Source organism: Balaenoptera musculus, chromosome 10 (assembly GCF_009873245.2).
Source record: "Balaenoptera musculus isolate JJ_BM4_2016_0621 chromosome 10, mBalMus1.pri.v3, whole genome shotgun sequence".
Lineage (NCBI taxonomy): Eukaryota > Metazoa > Chordata > Mammalia > Artiodactyla > Balaenopteridae > Balaenoptera > Balaenoptera musculus.
In genome coordinates, this window is record NC_045794.1 from 5,693,255 (window position 1) to 5,712,787 (window position 19,533).

General features: G+C 52.1%; 1 protein-coding gene across 3 annotated transcripts in view; it reads right to left on the bottom strand.

The window, feature by feature from the left end:
* ANO2 (anoctamin 2) overlaps window positions 1-19,533 on the bottom strand; it is a 344,349-nt gene that overhangs the window by 317,309 nt on the left and 7,507 nt on the right. For all 3 annotated transcript variants that reach the window (XM_036865660.1, XM_036865658.1, XM_036865659.1), the window contains exons 2-3: window positions 8,867-9,063; window positions 7,338-7,664 (exon numbers count right to left, since the gene is read on the bottom strand). In XM_036865660.1, coding sequence (XP_036721555.1) covers window positions 7,338-7,664; window positions 8,867-9,063 — 524 coding nt within the window. The remainder of the gene's footprint in view (window positions 1-7,337; window positions 7,665-8,866; window positions 9,064-19,533) is intronic.

Genomic DNA, 19,533 nt, shown 5'->3' on the forward strand with positions numbered 1-19,533 from the left:
GTTCCTACATCAAGGGGACGAGAGCTGGCCCAACCATCCCAGTGGGGACACCACGAGCATAAAATTAGAATATTGAATGTTAATTTTTTTTCTTTTTTATAATTGAAGATTAGTTGATTTACAATGCTGTATTAGTTTCAGGTGTACAGCACAGTGATTCAGTTATACATATAGATCTATTCTTTTTCAGATTCTTTTCCCTTATAGGTCATCACAAGATACTGAGTATAGTTCCCTGTGCTCTACAGTAGGTCCCTGTTGTTTACCCATTTTATATATAGTACTATGTATATGTTAATCCCGAACTCATTTATCTCCCCCTCCATACCCTTTGGTAACCATAAGTTTGTTTTCTATGTCTGTGAGTCTATTTCTGTTTTGTAAACAAGTTCACCTGTATCATTTTTTTAGATTGCACATATAAGTGATATCATATATTTGTCTTTCTCTGTCTTTCTTACTTTGCTTAATATGATAATCTCTAGGTCCACCCATGTTGCTGCAAATGGCATTATTTCATTCTTTTTTACGGTTGAGTAGTATTTCATTGTATACATGCACCAAACCTTCTTTATCCGTTCATTTGTCGATGGACATTTAGGTTGCTTCCATACCTTGGCTACTGTAAATAGTGCTGCTGTGAACAATGGGGTGCATGTATCTTTTCGAATTATAGTTTTCTCTGGATATATGCCCATGAGTGAGATTGCTGGATCATACGGTAGTTCTGGTTTTAGTTTTTTAAGGCACCTCCATACTGTTCATGAATGTTAATTTTTTAATCACAAACTCTGAAAAAGGAAATTGATATTCACCCAGGTTTGGGGGACTTGACTTGCCCTCCTTGCTCCTCTCTGAATCCCCACCCCCAGGCTGCCTGGAGGCCTCTCCTGGGAGATCGGGTCCACCCAGCTCTGCTCTGCTCTGCTCTGCTCTGCTCAGCTGTGCGGTCCCGAGGGCAGGGGCTGCTGGAGCTGTCTTTGTTGTGTTCTCTGAAGTTCCCTCGGGGCAGGAAAGAGGCAGGTGAGACGCCCTGGGCTCCAGCACACGGCTTCCGAGTGGGGCAAGTGGGACAGGAACACATCCAAAGGCAGGGGGAAAGCATCGTGTTTTCCCCAGTCATCAGTGCAAGTCAACAGCTGCGGGACCGCCAGGCACACCAGTGAGAGCGCGGCAGCATCGACAGGAAACAGGATGGACTGGCGCGTGATCAGATGCCGCATTCCCTGCACTCCCTATAGCCTTCCTTAAGAATGCAAACCCCTATCCCATTCCTGAGGAGGAAACAGACTAATCTTACAATGGCGTCAACAGGGGTGTGGGAACCCCCAGCCCGTAGAAATACACCACTCCCCTCACTCCAGCGCCCAACAGCCTGCTTGGGGCCTGAGGCAGAGCGAGGGACAGGAAGACCTCCAGGGGACGCTGTCACCCTAGAAAAGCAAGTAGCACGGTTTTCCTAAGGATTAGGGAATCTCCTACATCCTAGTTTTCCCAGCAAAGCAAGATTATACACGTAAGAGAGAAGACAGTGTGGGTCTGAGTGTCTATAATCTGCAGGGCTGCAAACTGATACCGTAAAAGGAGAAATGGTCACCCGGGCTGGCCTGGTCCTTCGGGGAGGCCACCGCAGCCTTCAGGAGAGAAAAAGGCCCAGACTGGTGGTGGTCACTGCTCTACGCCCACCCCGTGCCCCTGTAACGGAGGACAAAGCAAAGGCGCCCCTAAAGCAGTCCCCTTTTCTAGATCAATATCTCCAGGCCCCTGCAGAGAACCTCTGTGAATTCTGGGGAAGGAAAAATAGGAAACTGCTCTCAAGGGCTTGTCACTTCTCCCTGGGATGGCAAAGCCCCCAGAAGGTCTCCGCCGGGGTTGAAATCCCAGCTGGATCACTCGGCAGATGTCACCGTGGCAGAGTCGCTAGCCTCTCCCAGCCTGTCTCCTCCTCTCCTCGAAAAGATGGGACTCACACCCGCCTTGCGGGATATTCACGGAGACTCAAAGAGGATGCACAAGTGGAAGCAAGATCCCACGTTATGAGACGTACAGAAGGCACTCAGGAGAGACAGTTTCCTTCCTTAAAGCCACAGACCACATCACACAGAGCAATTTCCCAAAGCTGCCCTACCACTGTCCGAGGGCCTAGGAGGACGGAGGTGCCCATCAGCTGTTTAATCCGACGTATGAAAACTCTTCCCTGAAAAGGGGTGATGACAAAGGTCAAGAAACAGTGGGCTCTGGTCTGAAGAGAGTGAGGCAGCGTTTGATTTTCCCAGCCCGCCAGCTTCTCCCCTAAATGAGCCCCACTGGGAGGTCACAAGGTCCCACACCTCAGAGGTCCCCTAGACGACTCCTCTTGAGCCGGCACAGTAATCTGGGTTGACGTGTCAGGCGTCAGGGCTACAGGGTGAGGGGTCAGGTGTCAGAGTCATCCTTTGCCTTGGCGGAGGGGGTCTCCTCTCCGCAGAGAGAGAGGAGTTTGGTCATTCCTGGGGTCCCACCCGACACCAGGTCAGAGAGGAGAGTTCTGCCTCCTGAATGAAGCTGTGGGCTTCCAGGACCTCCCAGCTGGCACTGTGCCCCTTCTACGCCTGACTCTGCCAAAAGCAGCCCACGGAGCTGCCGGAGACGCAGGACCGTGTGCCGATTAAAGGCAGCTCCTGCTATGGGTCCTCTGGCGCCCTAATCCCAGGAGGCCAGCGCCGAGCAGGGGCCGCCTGGTCTCCCTGTCGATGCCCCCTCTCCACTCCCAGTTGGGAACGTTGGCTGCTCACAGAGATGAAGTTTGGGGCCACGCCTGCTGGAGTTTCTGGGCCTGCAGGCTGGGAGACGGTCTTTACCGCCAAGTCCACAAGCAGGCCCTCCAGGCCCACCAAGTGCATCACATGCTCCAGGCTCTGGGGCTCGCTCCTGGCTCTGGATTCCCCCTGGTGCCATCTGAGTCTCTGCCTCTGTCCCTCGGGCTCAGTCTCACTCAGGGTAGGAGGTCTGGGAGCGCTCGGGAGGAGGTGAGTCACAGGAGGCCTTGTTGAGCCCACCCGCTCTACAGCCTGTCTGGAGGCTCGAGGCTGGGTAAGTCCCTCAACTGCTTTCATTAGCCTCCCATTCAGCACTGATGCTCAACTCCCGACAGGGGGCCCTCATTTATCCGAAATGGCAGTGAGGATACAGGGGTCTCTGTCATCCACAGACACCTACGGTGAGGTCTCATTTTTAAAAATTATTTTTGGCCACGCCGCATGGCATATGAGATCTTACTTCCCCGACCAGGGATCAAACCCTCGCCCCCTGTAGTGGAAGCGCAGAGTCTTAACCACTGGAGCGCCAGGGAAGTCCCTCCAGTGAGGTCTTTAGATGAAATTCTAATCAAATGACCAAACGTAAGAAAACAGAGCCAACTGTGGTTTAGTCATCCAATAAATACTGAATAGTCTTTAAAATATGAACATGGACCTTGTCAATACATGGCAATACGTACACAAAATGAAAAGTGAAACACCAAACGGAAAGTACACATCAGTTCTCCTCCTGTCTAAAGCACGGCCAGATACCAACTAGGGTCGAAATGAACTCCACGATACTCAATCAAGTAGAGTTTGGTGACTGCAAAGTTCTTTCAGTCTGTAAGGTTAAGTGAATATTCTTCATGGGTGTCTGATAGAAACCCATTTCCTCTCCGTTTGTCTTCAAATCAAAGTGAAACTAGAGCCTAAGAGGCGGTCCAGCCCGGAAGAGTGGGGACAGCCGCGCAGGTGGGGCCGCTGCACCTGCTCTCCAAACGGCCGCCAGGTGAAGCCGAGCAACGTCCCCGCCCCCGTGAGGGGCCAGTTCCAAGCTGCTGCTCACGGCCAGAGGCTGAGCATCCTGACACACAGAAGAACGGTTCAGACCCCAACAGGCCCCGAGAAAGCTGTTCAGACCCTCACGGTCTCCAGCTCGAACCAGGGTTTAGCACCAACATGGCCTGTGGGCTGGGGCGGGGGGGGGCGAGAGATGGAGCAGATCATGGGACACTACCTTGAAGGAGGTGACAATTCATTCGCAACCTTGTTGGGTGGCAACTGGGTGCTCTTTATCATTCGGGGAGCGACTAGGTAAACAAGCGTTCATCGGTTAGAAAAAAGGGATTAGATGCACGTGCACTATGTGAATGGTCCGAAAAATATAGTGCTGGGGGGAAAAAGAAAGAAGCAGAATGCGTTGTAAAACAGAGCTCCTCTATGTAAATCAAAAACGCATACAGTTCCGAGAAACTATCACCACCAAGAGGAGCCTAAGCAGACATGACACTGAATATAATGTGGGATCTGGGCTGGGATCCTGGAGGAGAAAAAGAGAGAAGGTAAAAACTAAGGAAATCTGAACAGAGCAGGGATTTTCCTTAATGACAGTGTATCAATATCGGCTCATTAATTCTGACAAATGTACCATATTAATAACAGAGGAAACTGGGTGTGTGGGAGAGAGGAGCTCTCTGTCCAATTTTTCTGTAAATTTAAAACTGTTCTAAACAATAACATCTATTTTTTTAATGAAAAAAAAATTGCATAAAGCGAAAGTGACACTATGCATTTCCCAGAAACACGAGGCATTGGAATGATTGCCTGTGGAAGGAGCAGGCAGTGAAGAGTGAAGGGCAGGGGGTATTTAAAAAAGTCACAAGAAGGACCTTTGCAGACCAATGATAATAATGCACCATGACTGAGCACTGTAATTAACTCAACTCTGCATCAGAGGTGCCAAAGCAAATAAGAATAATTAATTTTTAGAAAAGAGAAAGAAAAAAAAAAAAAAACACTGTAAGATAGTAGGTCACGATGGCTACATGAGTGGTGGAAGGCCTGATGACAGAAGGGACTTGGGGAAGGCTGAGTAGCTTGGAAAGGCCCCAAGAAAGAACAGTTAAGTCAGCCTTGAAGCCCGGGGTAGGGGCCAGGAAGGAGGTGCTTTGGGTGGGTACACAACAGGAACAACAGTCCAGGACACACTCCACAGCCCCACCTAACACTAGTCAGTCCTAAGAGCTACCTCTGGGCCCTCCTAATTCCCAGCCAAAGCCAGGAAAATCCAATAGCAACCAAAATGAAACACGCTGGAGGGCTGCAAAGACGGTGGCGATACTAGGGAGTTAAAGGACAGTTACATTGGATTTCAGATTAGCAACAAACAATTTTTTAGTACAAGTATGCCCCCAATATTGCATGGGACACACTTAAGCTAAAAAAATTACTTGCTGTTAATCTGAATTCAAATTTAACTAGGCATCTTGACTTTTTATTTGCTAACTCTGGCAACTCTCAATAACAACAATGCAGTAACACTCATTGTTACTATTCTAGATACTTTACTTGGTTGTCTTATCTCATCTTCACAAACCAATGAAGAATGTATTGTTACTCCCTTTTTACAGACAAGGAAACTGTGATACAAAAGGATCGAGTCACTTGCCCAAGGTCGTGAGGCTGGCAGATGCCAGGCCTGGGATGTGAACATCTGGACTCAGACTCCAGAGTCCAGCTCTGGAGCAGGTTGCTGTCTCCCAACTCGGCAGCCACACGAGGCCCAGGCCTCCGCTCCCTGAGCCTCCTTGACTCCCTGACACCCAGAGAAGGTGCAGCCTCCCACGGTGGTGGTGTCAAGAGCTCCTTGTATGGCCCTCCAAACACACCGCTACCTAAAGAAACCTTCCCACCAGACCCCAATCAGAGGCACCAAGCAAGCTCTGGGTTTCCAAAAGTCAAAGTCAGCATTCCCCCAGCAAGGGAGCCCCGAGTAGCCCTAAAAGGGCACAATGTCCCTACAGTGGCGCAAAGAATAATGAGAGGAGGGGCTCCTGGTTTAAGAGTCTGAATGAGCAGCACAGGTCCGCACCAGGGGTCTGAGCCGGACCACATAAAAAATGGATGAATGACCTCTGGGGGTCCCTTCCAGTTTGGGGATGGCATTAATGGGAATCTCACAAAACAGGTTTCTGAGGAGAATGTCACCCCACCCCTCAGCATGACACCCTTTTCAATAATCATAATGAGTATTTATTGAGCACCTACTGCGTACCAGACATTGTGCTAGATGTTTTCATTGCCCCTTCTAATGAGGGGGCATATAAAACTACACTCCTGCAGGACGTCTATTATTTTGCAGATGAGGAACCTGAGACTCACGGACATCACTTATTTATTCATCTAGCACTGGTTAAGCTCCTACTATGCGCCAGACTCTGTCCTAGGTGCTAAGGATACAGCAGTGAACCAAACAAGACCCCTGCCTTCATGGAGCCAGTAGGGTCACAGATTAAAAAATAAACAAATCTACCAGGTTATTTCAGGTGCTAAGTATGACGAAGAAAAGTGAAGCAGAGTCAAGGAACAGGATGATAGGGCTGGGGGTACTTTACCTAAGACAGTCAAGGAAGAGGTCTGGAAGGAGGTAACATTCGAGCAGAAGTCTGTAGTGAGGGCCTGAGCATGCACAGGTCTGAAGAAGGGCGCCCAAGGCAGAGGGGACAACCAGCGCGAAGGCCCTGAAGTAACAGTGACCAACACACAACCCAAATAAGGCCCATGGGCTGGAGCCAGCACGGGAGGGTGGGAGGGGTAGGAGATGAGTTTGGATGCGATGGTGAGGCACATCATCTTTAAAGGATCGTATGGTGTGAAGAAATGCATGGAGAAGTGAGTGACAAAATGGATGCATGGACGGACGAATACGTAGACAAATGGATTTCCAAACGCTGGCTACTGATCAGAGGTCAGAATACATATAGCTCACAAGTAGGTAAAACATATCTGATGTTCAGTTCCCAAAATAACCAACTCCCTGAAGGCCCTAGGCAAGCACATTCCCTTTTTTTTTTTTTTTTTTTTTTTGGCTGCGCAGCTTGCAGGATCTTAGTTCCCTGACCAGGGATCAGACTCATGCCCTCAGCAGTGAAAAACGTGGAGTCCTAACCATTGGACCGCCAGGGAATTCCCACACATTCCTTAATAACGTAATTCTTCTATACAGGAATTTTAATCCAAAATTCAACAGGCAAACCGGGTCTTCATTCGAAGGAAACCATTACAAAGGCCAGAGGATGGCGAGCCAGCAAGAAATGTCTTGTCTTCTGTCTCTAACTAAGTCAACTTCCACAGAGCAGATGGGCACCCCACCACCAGCACCGGGGATCCCAAAACTCTTCCTCAAATCCTTGAGCAAGAAAATCTGGTCTGCCCACCAGAAAAAAAAAAAAAAAAAAAAAAACAATGCCAAACGCCAGAGCAAAGCCAAGGCTTCCTGCAGGAGCCCAGCCTGCTCAGCCATCCCACCCCGTACCCTCTGCACCTGCCCGACCTCACCTCCAAGTCCTTCTCCAGCTCCAGCCCGGCCTCCACCAGGTTGTGCTCAAACTCCTCCCGTTGCTCCTTCCTCTCCTCCTCCAGGGCGTCGAACGGCCCCAGCTCAATGTCACCGGCAGCCCCCGCGTCGGGGTCCTTGCCCGTCTCGCCATTGGAGACGATCGCTGGCGAGTGGCCAGGGGAGCCGTGGCCGGGGTGCGCCCCGCGTTTCCGGTAGTGGTAGACGAGCACGTAGTCGACCTTCCTCTGGTTGTCGTGGAAGTGCATGCGGCTCAGACGGGGCTCCCAGGACAGCGGCTCGCTGGCTTCCAGATAGTTGTTGATGACCTGGCCGGAGAGAACAGGACACGGCCGGCGGGGTCCAGTGAGGGAGGGGCGAGAGGCGCGGGAGGCTGACCTTGCGCTCTGGACCCCCGGGAGGGGGCTTGGAAGCCAGGCCCTCCCGGACCCAAGGAAAGGACAGAGGGGCCCCAGTTCATCGGCCACGACGGGCCCGCGGAGCCTCCACCCTCTACCCGGGCCCAGCCCGGGCCCCGGCCGCCCGCCGCTGCGGCGCCCACGCACACGTGCACGCTCCGGTACCCGGATGCGCAGGCGCCGCGAACGCCGCGCATCCCACCGCCCACCTCCGCGCCCCGAGCCCCACGCCCGCTCCCGCACGTGCGCACAATCCCGCACTCGGCCTTCCTGCGGCCGCGCCCGCACACACTGTGCACACGCGCGTCACCCGAGTGCGCTCTGACACGCGGGCCCCCCGCCCACACCACGACACCCCCTCCTCCTTGCAGATGTGCGGCCCTCCTGCAAACACGCAATACTCACCGGCAGGTTCTCTGGATCCATTGGAACAAAGGCCGATTTCTAGCCGCCTGGCCCACCCCTGCCCCCACCCCTCGGGGATTCACTGTACACTCCGCCCCTCACAGCCCCAACTCCTCCTCCTCCTCCCCCTCCTCCCTCTCCTCCTCCTCCCCCTCCTCCCTCTCCTCCTCCTCCTCCTCCTCTCCAGCCACTGGCGAGGGCCCTGCCAGAGACGGCGGCGGTCCACTCCTGTCTGCTCCCCGAGGTGGGAGGTTGAGAGAGGAGGAGGAGAAAGCACGAGGCAGAGTGGGGGGAGGGACCTGCCTCCCCCCCTTGGGTGTTTCCCTGTTTATTACCGCTTTGATACCCAGCTGCCTCTGCAGCCCCCTGAGAGGTCACCTGGGCAACCAGATGAAGCGCCAGGCACAGGAGAGAGCCTCGGAGCCGCCCCAGCAGAGGTCTGGTTCCTCCGACCTGAGGGAGGGGAGCCGGGGAGTCTGCAGACCAACAGGCGGGGCCCCCTGGCCTTTCACACGCCCGCCTTCCGGGTCCTCCTCTGACCAGAGGGCCCCGGCGCTGCTGGGACAGCGTGTCACCATGACTCGGAGAGACAGGAGAGGAAAAGGTCCTAACAGAAACCCCTCCCCCGACACCTGCCTCCCAGGTGGAGGAACCCCCAGTCCACAGGCTTCCTGGGGACCCCCGCACAGGCCGGCCCATCCGCCTACCCCAGTACTCGCAGAGCTGTTTGGGGAGCTCCCTCCACCGGACGCCTGGCTGGAACGTCGGGTGAGACCGCCCTGGAGACCCCGAACTCCGGGACCCGGCACCTGGAGGCATTGCTGTCCGTGTTTGGGGCCCTGGCCTCCTCTGACCACTGCCGGGGGGCACAGACGGCGTGGCGAGCCAGGGAGCAGGGGGATATCTGTGTGAGACAAGGACAAAGGGGGACAGCAGCTTCAGGGGATGGGAAACCCGGGAACCCGGAGAAACTGAGGCACTGAGGCGGGGACACCAGGGCGACCCTAAGACGGCGGCCACGTCTCCCCACAGCTGTCCCCTCACCCCGGTCATTCCTCACAGGCTTAGTTGGCCAGGTTCACGCTGGCCGCAGGGCTGGGGGTGTCCCCATCTCTCGCTCTCTCTCTCTCTCTCTCTCACACACACACACACACACACACACACACACACACACACAGACACGGAGCCACCAGCAGGAACTCCTCCCGATGACGGCTGTCATAATCTCTTATGATTCCCAGACGAGAGGAGAGGGGTGGCACCCAGGGGGCAGGGTGGGCGGGGCACTGCCTGGAGAGCCAGCCTGAATTAATGCCAAAGGCTTAGCCTTCAGGGTCCCTCCTGAGGCAGCAAGACCAGCGGGCACCCTGGCAGCCCTCACACCCCTCGAGGAGACAGCGAGGACAGACCAAGAGTGGGTGCAGGGCAGGGGCAACCTCTAACCAAAGGGCCACCACCTCCAGGGCCCTTGAAGGGTCCCCATGCCCCTGCTGCCCCCTGGCCCCCCCAGAGCAGCCCTTCAGGGCACCTGGGCTGACACCTCAGCTCTGTCACGTGCTGGCTCTGAGGCCTCTGAGCCTGTTTCTTCAACTGTAAAATAAGGAGAATCCCAAACTTGTAGGACGGAGTGAGAGTGAGAATGAGAGGTACACATGCAAAGCACCCGGACAGTCATTAGACTACAGGTATGCAATAAAAAAGTGGTTATTATCATTGTTCGTATGTTTTCATTTTAAACTCCGCGTGAGCAGAAATCACACCTTATACATCCAGCTCAGCCCTTAGCCCCTGCCGAATGAATGAATGAATGAATGAACGAACGAACGAATGTGGAAAAGGCAGCTCTTCCTGGTCTCTTGAAACAGAGCCTCTGGTCAGTTACCGGGTTGTGGAGCAGCCCGCTATGTGCCCAGCTCTCTGCCAGGCAGTTTCGGGATAACTGGGACATCGGGTCCCTGTGCTTAAGAAATGTATCATCTCTTTGTGAAGATACCGCTGATGTGCAGGAAACGCAATTATGACAAGCAAGTAAAGATTCCATAATTTGTTTCTAGAGTGTGGGCTCTGGTCTATACTGAGGGAGACCAGAAAGGTGGAAAGTCAAAGTGGCTTCAGGAGGAATTAAACCTGAAGCTGGGTCTTGAAGCATCTGGAAGGCAGGGGACAGAACACAGAGGGGCAGGAGTGGGCAATCGTGCTGGTGGTGTGATGGGGGGTGGGGGGCCTCCAGCTCAGGGTATCAGGGACAGGCTTCCTTCCTTGGTCCCCAGTCTTGCTAATCCCTCTCCCCTTGTGCCTTTCTGCCCAGGGCAGAACTGAGAACAGGCCTCTACACCCCAGGGAAGGCCTGGAAACCTCCGTGTGCATGTCTAAACAGCCGGAGACCATCCTGATGCCTACCTGGGCAGGTGATAACGGGGATGCTCAGTCAACGTCCACCTTTCCTCGACAGCAATTCACATTCACACGACTGTGAGTTGGGTAGCTCAGATTCAGAGTCAGCCTAAAGCTTTTGTCAAACCACTGACCGGGAGCCACCATCCCCTAAAGGTGCCACCTGGGGTTTGAGGCTGGCCTCCAGGGCTCTGCTGGCCATCCTGGCTGGCCCCTCCGCTTGCCCTCTGACACGTGGATCACGGCTGCCTGGGGCCATGTTCTCACGCCCACCTTCTCCCCACAACCAATGATTAGAGCACAGCATATGGTTCCACCATTCCAGCTCCAGAAAGACATTCCAGGCAATAATGACATTCCAGAGAGCTCTCTTAGCGATACCGACTCCTCTTTGATTTTCCTTTCACGTCATTCCCTTGGCTTTTAGCACAAGCTGCCTTGAGCAACAGATCCGTGGGTGTTTGTGGCTTAGCTACCCTCCTGGGCTCTGGGGGTGTGATATTGTGACCTATTATAAGAAACAGACAATTTGGTCTTCATTCTGTTGCTTGTACAGAGCTCCTAAAACCCTTAGAACTCCCTAAATGTGGAGAACATCAAGGTGTCTTTTGTTATGTTAATGAGGTGACTTTTGGAAAGCCCCTCTGTAACCTAAGGAAGGGGGCTGGTTGCCAGGGGAATCAACCTTGTGATGAGAGGGTGGAACTTTCAGTCCCCCCTCCCCCTTCCACCCCCTTACCTCCTGGGAGGGGAGGGGGCTGGAGATTGAGCTCAGTCACCACAAGTGACCAGAGATTTAATCAATTGTGCCTATGTCATGAAGCCCCCAAAAGGATGTAATCAATCATGCCCATGAAATGAAGCCCCAAAAGGAGGGGGTTCGTTGAGCTTCCAGGTTGGGGAACACATGGCAATGTGGGGAGAATAGCACACCCAGAGGGCATGGAACTCCAGGCCCCTTCCCACATACCTTGTCCTCTCCATCTCTTACCATGTGGAGCTTCCTGAGTTGTATCCTTTTGTAACAAACCAGTAGTCTAGTAAGTACCAACAAAATGTTTCTCTGACTTCTGTGAGCCACTCTAGCAAATTAACTGAACCCAAGGAGGGGGTCATAGGAACCTCCATCTACAGCCAGTGGATCTCAAGCACAGGTGACAACCTGGACTTGCAATTGGCATCTGAAGGAGGTCTGGGGTAGGGACGAGTCTTTTAGGACTGAGCCTTTAACCTGTGCAATCCGATGCTGTCTCCAGGTAGACAGTGTCGGAAATGAGTTGAATTGTAGGACACCCAGCTGGTGTTGCAGAACTGCTTGGTGTGGGGAAAAACCTCACACACTGGAACTGGAATCAGAAATGGTAGGGTGCCATGAGGGCGAGGCATAGCTTACCATCTCTGGATCAACTAGATGCATTTTCACAAGGCCTGGACCTGGGGCCTCCTCTCTACACTCTCTTCCTGGGAACTCGCATCCATGCCAATGACTTTAATTATCACCTCTATGACGATGACTCTCAAAATTTAACCTTTAACAATGACTCTTCTCTAGCCACCAGACCCATACACCCCACTGCCCACCTGGCATCTCTGCTTGGATGTTTCAGAGGCCCCTAAAAGTCAACACGTCCAAAACCAAACTTACGACCCTCTCCACAACGCGACACTTTTTCAGTATCCCCATCGCTATGAATGCCACCACCATCGCTCAGTCCACAAACCAGAAATCTGAAGGCAGCCCTGATAGCCTTCATCCCTCACACCCCAGATCCGATCTGTGATCGATCCTATGAATTTCACCCCTGAAATACCTCCTAAATCCATCTGTTTTCCACCACGTCCATGACCACCTTAGTCTAGTCCAACTTACCGTCCTTGCTCACCTCTCTTACTCCACACTCTCCCAACACCCCCCCACTTCCATCCTTGCTCCCCGCCACTGTTCCCCACAAGGGGGTCCTTTCAAAATGTCAATCAGGCCATGACGCCTATTGTGTGGAGACTTCTGGTGCTTCCCACGTTCTTGGGCTGTGAGACCCTGTGGAATTCGGCCTGTTCACGTCTCTGCCTCATCTCTCCCGTGTCCTGGTGGAGCTCTGAGTTCCAGCCGTACTGTTCTCCTCTCAGTCTCTCTGACACATCACAGTGCCTCCCTGCCAGGATCTTGCATCGATTCCTCCTGCTGGCTGGAACATGCTTCTTCCTCTAGCTCTAGGCCACCTGCAGTTTTGGTCCTTAGGAACCCAGAAAACCCAAACGCAGCACATTCTTGTTTCAGAAAGCTACTAATCAAGGTGAGACGGGAATATTCAGATACTACAAGCAGAGCTAATCTCCTTCCACCCCAGACATGACTGAGATGCTACAAGCTGAGCTGGTGCAGAGGGAGGTGTAGGCGGAGGTGTAGGACCACACAGACAAACGTCAAGTTGGCCAAGGAAGGCCTCTGAGCTTCAGGCAGTGGACCCCACTGGTCAGCAGGGAGCCGTAGAGGGTGGGACTCAAGCAGCAGCCTTGACTGTCTGGCGTCACTGAGGGAAGATAACCCTCTGGTGACGACCCATGACTGTCCAGTCTAAGGGACTCCTTCTATATCCCAAACCTTCGCTCAGCTCCCCAAATGACCACCCCAACTGATCACCCCATATGTGAGTAGCCCATCTTCCAACTGTCTGGACCTTCATAAGCCTCCAGGAGCATTAGGGTGGCGGGAGAGGACAGCCCTCCACACCTTGTCCAAGTGTGACCAGATGGAAATGACCAGAGGCCTCCGCTGAGCATGGACAGCGTGGCCCCACCTGGGCAGGAGCTCGTCCGCACATCCACATCTGCCCCCCAGTCCCTCCTCCTCCTCCACCCTGAGAGGGATCCCTCAAGATGAGACATCACTTTACTCCACCCTCCCTCTCAAAGCCCTTCAAAGGGTCCCATTGCCTGAGTATAAAATCTTTACCATGAACTGAAAGGTGGGACATGTATTCTCCAACCTTGCTCCTGCCCTGCTTCCTACCCCTCATCTCTTTGAAACTTGCGTTTTTCTGAATATTCTGATTTGCTCCATCTGTGGAGACGCTGAAGGCCAGTGGAGCCACAGGGGCGCTTGATTAGGGGGGCTGCCCTTTTGCGGGGCGGGAGGAAATGAAGGGAAGGAGGGCCATCCTGGTCTTGGCTTGCGGTTTGGAGGCACCTGCAGCCTGTCCGAGTGGTGGTCCAAGGCCACGGTGGACAGTCATTGTCAGACCGAGAATAAAAAATTAATAAATGCCAGACCGTGATTTGGGACTACACGGGGGTAGCCCAGACCACCTGAGAAGCACGAGGGTCGACCTAGCCACGTGCCCCCACCCCATGACCCCCCCAGGAGCGGCCACCAGCACCCTGCCCCACACCAAGCCAGGACGACCCTGGGTGCCTAGTCCTGGCATGGCCACAGTTCTGTAAAAATACTGTCTTTTCTCTGAGCTTAGTTTTTCCTCCCATCATTGGGGGGAGGGGGTCATTTTGTTTCTTTCCTCATAGGGGAGAGTGATGATAGAACAAGAGAAAAGATTAAAATTCCTTAGAAGCATGTGAGCTACAGAAAATGTGAGGATTGTTAACGAGTCCCACTTTGGGGCTGCAGTGTCTGCCCTTCCATCCATCTCTGCCCACCCACACTTCTCTGCTCCACTCCCCCCTGCCCCCGTCTGCTGGTTACTATGTGCTACCTGTTGGATTCCTGGATGAGACAGGAGAAGCCCCTGCTGTCCACCCCCATCACTACAGGGGAGCTGGTTTCCTTACTCATCTGGGACCACCACACACTTCTTTACCCTGGAGAGCCAGGTATTTCCAGGATGAACTCCACCCCTCCTAGTTGGATCTAAGCTCCATCACCCAGTTGGCCTGCAGGCACCTCAGGTTGTGCTACGGAGGCAGACGGAGGAGCAGGATTGGAGATTTTGAGAGAAAAGAACAGAGTCTTGGGGCAGGGAACAGCCCAAATCTAAATGGAAAAACAGAGAGAACTTGTTTTTCGGTCCTGCCCTTTTGTTGTCCCTTCCCTAGGCTGCCCAAGGCCCCTCCCCAGCCTGGGTCCCCATATTGTAAGCCTGTACCCACCCCAACCCCCATCCACTACCAGGGGCTTCCAACCCTCACTGCCATGGCAAAGAAGCTAACCAACCCCAAAGTACAAGTAGCCCGTGCTGACATCCTGAGATAATCTGAGTGAAAGCATTTTGAAAACTTTAAAGGCTCTGCAGACCTCACTAGACCCGCATGTTTACAGGGCAGAGCCTTCGCCTGAAGGAACACCATCTAATGGTGGGCACTGTGCGCCCAGTTAGGTGAGGGGGAGGTGCTGAAAGGCGGGAGTGGTTTCCAGACCCTTCAAATCATGCCACACCTCTCAGACAGTGTGTCAAGAATCTTCTGGGTCCCAGCAAAGGTTCAGAGCTTGGAGGGCAGAAGGGCAACAGGAGGATGTGACGAGCTAGTGAGAGTGAGAAAAGCTCAGGCAGTAGGTGATGGTGGGAAAACTGGAGCAAAGGGACCAGGAGACACAGTGAAGAGCAAGGCAGTGCCAGGCTGGGCAGAGAAAGAGCAGGCAGTGGGCTCCCCAGGCACAGAGGAGGGCGACATGAGTCATCAGGGCCTGAGAAACTGCCAGAGCCTCCGAGAGAGACAGCAGCAGGAAGAGGTTTCCTGTGGGAGCTGGACTTCCGGGCAGCAGGGCTTATCCTCGCAGTTTCCCTCATGGCATCATTGCTGTCTCATTGCTAACCACTGGCAGGTGAGTGTGAGATGCCCAGAAAAATAGGGCAGCCCCCGTCACCAGCCTTCTGAGGCCACTACTTCTGGCAAAATCAGACAGGCCAGGGCTGCCCTGAGGGGGACAGAGTATCCACGCCCCACCCCTTGCCCCATAGGTCCTGCTGAATGTCACCTTTCTCAGCCCCCAAATGCGGCCAAAGTGACAGAAGGACCACCCTCCGGTCCCCTCCCCACGAAAGGACCATCTGCAGACCTGTCTCCTCAGCTCTGCTCATCTCACGGCCTCGCTCAAAAACAGCCCTCTCTCCCCCGATGTTCAAACACCCCCTTCCTGATGATGATACAGCCACAGTCTGCATCCCTGCCTTGAACCTGGATAAGGAAGAGTTAACTGGCCTCCCTGCCACTGATCTCCCCTTTGATCCTCAGGTCACGGCTCAGGCTCACAATGCAGCTCTCCCGCAGCTCATGATGCAGCTGGTGTTACCATTTTGAAACAATGTGACCAAGTTACTCCCTTGCGGTGGTTTCCCACTCTTCTTAGAAAGGAGACCAAATTGTCTAGTTGGTGCACAGGATCTTTCATCATCTGAGCCCCACCTACCTGTCTGAGCTGCTTCATCTCCCAGCACCCACCCACGGCCCGCCCTCCCCCTCCCGGCCCCTCCTCCACTGCACACACTCTCACGTCATGCTCCAGGTACAACTGGCCATTGGGGTCGGGAGGGGGGGGTGCGGGGAGGCGGGGGGAGTGTACATATATCTAAACTTCCACATCTCTATTCATTCCAGAACCATTTAACTTCCCAGGCACTGAATAATACATTGGAAACTCAAGGTAAACAGAACATGCTCCTTGCCACCAACCCCTAGGTGCCCACAGGGAAGGCAGATTAGTAAGGGAGGAAAATAGACTAATGAGGAGATAATTCCAGGAATAAGAGAAGAGCTAAAGTTGGAATCTGAACAAAGACCTACAGAAGTGCTCTGCCTAAAGCTATCAGGAAAGGCTCCCCAGCATACACACCTTTTGAGATGCATCCAGAAAAGATGAGTAAGCATCTTCAAATGGGCAAGAGAGGAAAGGAGATTGCAGGGAGAAAGGCAGTCATTTGCATGGTCCCTTGCAATCAGCCGCTGGTCCTGGATGTTTCGGATCATCAACCGCCTGAGATCAAGGACTGCCTGCCTCCGCCTGCTCCTTCTCCACCCACATAGTCCCAAGAGGTGGCCAACTACGCGGTGGGATTTGAGGGGCAAAGAAAGGATCCTTCTAGTTTATGGAACACACTTTTTAACGTAGCCTACAAGGCTCTTGACTGTCGTTCCTGTCAGTCTTCCCAGTATCAATCATCTCCTGCAAGTCACTACACACACACCCCAGAAAGACTGAACCACCCGCAGCTTCTAGAAGGTGACCTGCTTTTTCTGATCTTTGGTCTTTGGAGTGGTTCTCCCTTCTGCCCCTATACGTCTCTCCTAAATGCTATACCCACCCCAAATCCCACTCTGTTAACACGCAGTGTTCACAAGTTATAATAACATTAAAGCAGGAGAGCAACATGGTTAGAATTACATCAGAAAGATCACTCTGGCTATGGTTAGGATAAATGCAATGTCAGGGGAAGGATGGATGGGCAGATGGATGGATGGATGGTGGATGGCTGGATGGAGAGATGATTGGATGGATGGAGAGATGATTGGATGGATGGATGGATGGATGGATGGATGGATGGATGGATGATTGGATGGATGGATCCCTAACTCCTTTTCCACTACATGTGACCCTTTATAACACTCTTATTTCACTGGTCACTCTGCTACTCAAAACCTTCATTGTCTTGGGACTTACAAACAACTTGGCATTCAAAGACTTCCATATCTGGCTGTTACATATCTCTGCTCCCTAATTCATCCATCAGATAAGAACATTCCTTTTTAGCCAGACCTATCTCCAAACTAACTTCCTCTCGTGCCTTTGCTCACAGTCACCCCTGCTTGGAATGTTCTCTCCACTTGTCTAAATTCCATCCAGCTAAAGTCCTATTCCTATACCAAGCCTTTTCTAACCACTTAGGGAAATCCTCAAGAAGGTCAGAAAATTTGCCTTTTATATCTTTGTATTCCTAGCACAGAACTCTGGATGCAATAGGGGCTCAGTAAACATCTGGAGGTAATAATGTGGGGAATGAAAGAATCGTTGCTTGTGAGTGAATTTTGAACAGAGTGGAGTCCCCTGTGAATTGAGCACAGACCTGCCCTAATCATTAGAACAACTACAGCACTAACAGCTGGCACCTGACATGTGCCAGGCACTGTTCTGAGCGCTTTCCGTGTAACGACTCATTTCGTCTTCATGATAACTCTGAGGTCGGTACTACTGTTGTCCTGTTTTTACTGATGAGAAAACAGGCATAGAGAGGTCAGGTAAGTTGCCCAAGGTCACCAGCTAGTAAGTGACGTACTCACAGTGCACACTTTTAACCAGCAGGCTCTACGGTACGAAAGGGAGAAGGACAGTCCAGAAGGACAAACTCTACTACTCCATAAGTCCCTTGCTGCCGGGACATTCTGAACGTCCCTCACCTCTTTAAAGAGGACTTTTAACAAACAGCATTTACATTCAATGCTCAGATCCAAGGTCCTAAAAATGAAGACCAGGGACAAAAAAAAAAAAGAACAAGAAATTCATTTCAGGAAGTACTTCCCTCCACAACAAAAACCACAGATCAGGACTTGGATAAGGTGCCCAGATGAAACCTACTCATTGGCAGCCCATCCTACACTGTGGTTTGGTGTGTGACTGATGAGACTGAGGTTATCAACGTCCCTCCCTCTGTGTCATGAGGACATGACGCATCTACAACATAACTGGTCAAAGCTGTTCTGTTAGCTAGTTAGTCATAACCTGTTTTGCAAGTACACCGACGGGAACAAGCATGACGATGCCACTGTGAGCAAAACGTACTCCTTCCCCCAGCCCTCTACACACGCACACGCCCCACTTTCATGAGACTGACTGACTCTTCTCTTGGGTATACAGCCCTCATCCTCCTCCACCCACAAACAGCTCCCATCTCTGACCCTTCTCTTCCTCCTGGGTGTCACCAAGACTGATGATCTCTTTCTTATCCCCTGCTCTCCAGAGAAGGTGGAACGGATTTCTGTTGCCCAAAATGAACTGGCTCTGAGGTTAATGCCCAAGACAGCTCTTCCAATCATAGCTCTCCACTGAAACTGCTGGAGCCTTCGGGTCTGGATGAAAGTTCTAGAGGGACTCAGCAGATGTGAGGGATATGGATGAACCTGAGATTTTTATAAATAGCCCAAATACATTTACAGTCTATAGGAAATTGCTCAGAAATTTTCTCTATGTTACAGCATTGTTAACAGATATGAGTAAATTCATATCATGTAGACAAACCTTCACCTGGTAGATTGTACTCTCCTTGAGGACAGGAATCGTGCCTGTCTTGTTCACCACTGAATCCTTAGCCCTAACAGGGGAACTGGCACGTAATCAGCTCTGGGAGTTGGGCAGGTGTTTCCCCATAGCTTTGGAAAAGAGAAGTCTCGACAGCCAGCATCCTTTGAGATGATAACACCGTGTAGAATCTTGAAGAACTGTTCATGAAAACACCTGAGACACCCCCTAGGGTCTCCCATAATTACTGGGTGGGACTTTAAGGGGGATTGGAGATCCTGTAATAACTAGTGGTGGAAACACTTGGGAGACACATTTTTTCATGTCTCATAACTTCACCTCTACTAGGCTGCTGTCCTAGCCAAATACAGATTGCTCTCACTTAAGACCAGATGTGTCCTCATTTGACTATCAGTGAAGTTACAATCACCACATTCCAAAGGACAGAACTAGGAGAAGAAGTTCTGGAAAAGGGATAAGTAGAAGCACCCAAGAGCTACTCTATGGGGAGGGTGGGGAGGAGCCTGCCATGGGAAGCCAGACTTAAAATACTAGGATCCAGCGATCGGTAAAAGCGAGGACAAATGGACATAGAGAGTGGTTCTCAGCCTTGGATGCACGTTGGAATCACTTATGAAAGTTAAAAGGTTGATGTCTGGTTCCACCTCGAGATCTGGACTTATTTGCCTGGGGCATTCTATTGCGCCACCAGGGTGGAGACCATTGGTCTATAGAATCACTAACAGAATCAAAAATGTGAGCACAGATCCAGTCACAGGTCCTAAAATGTTAGATGGAAGA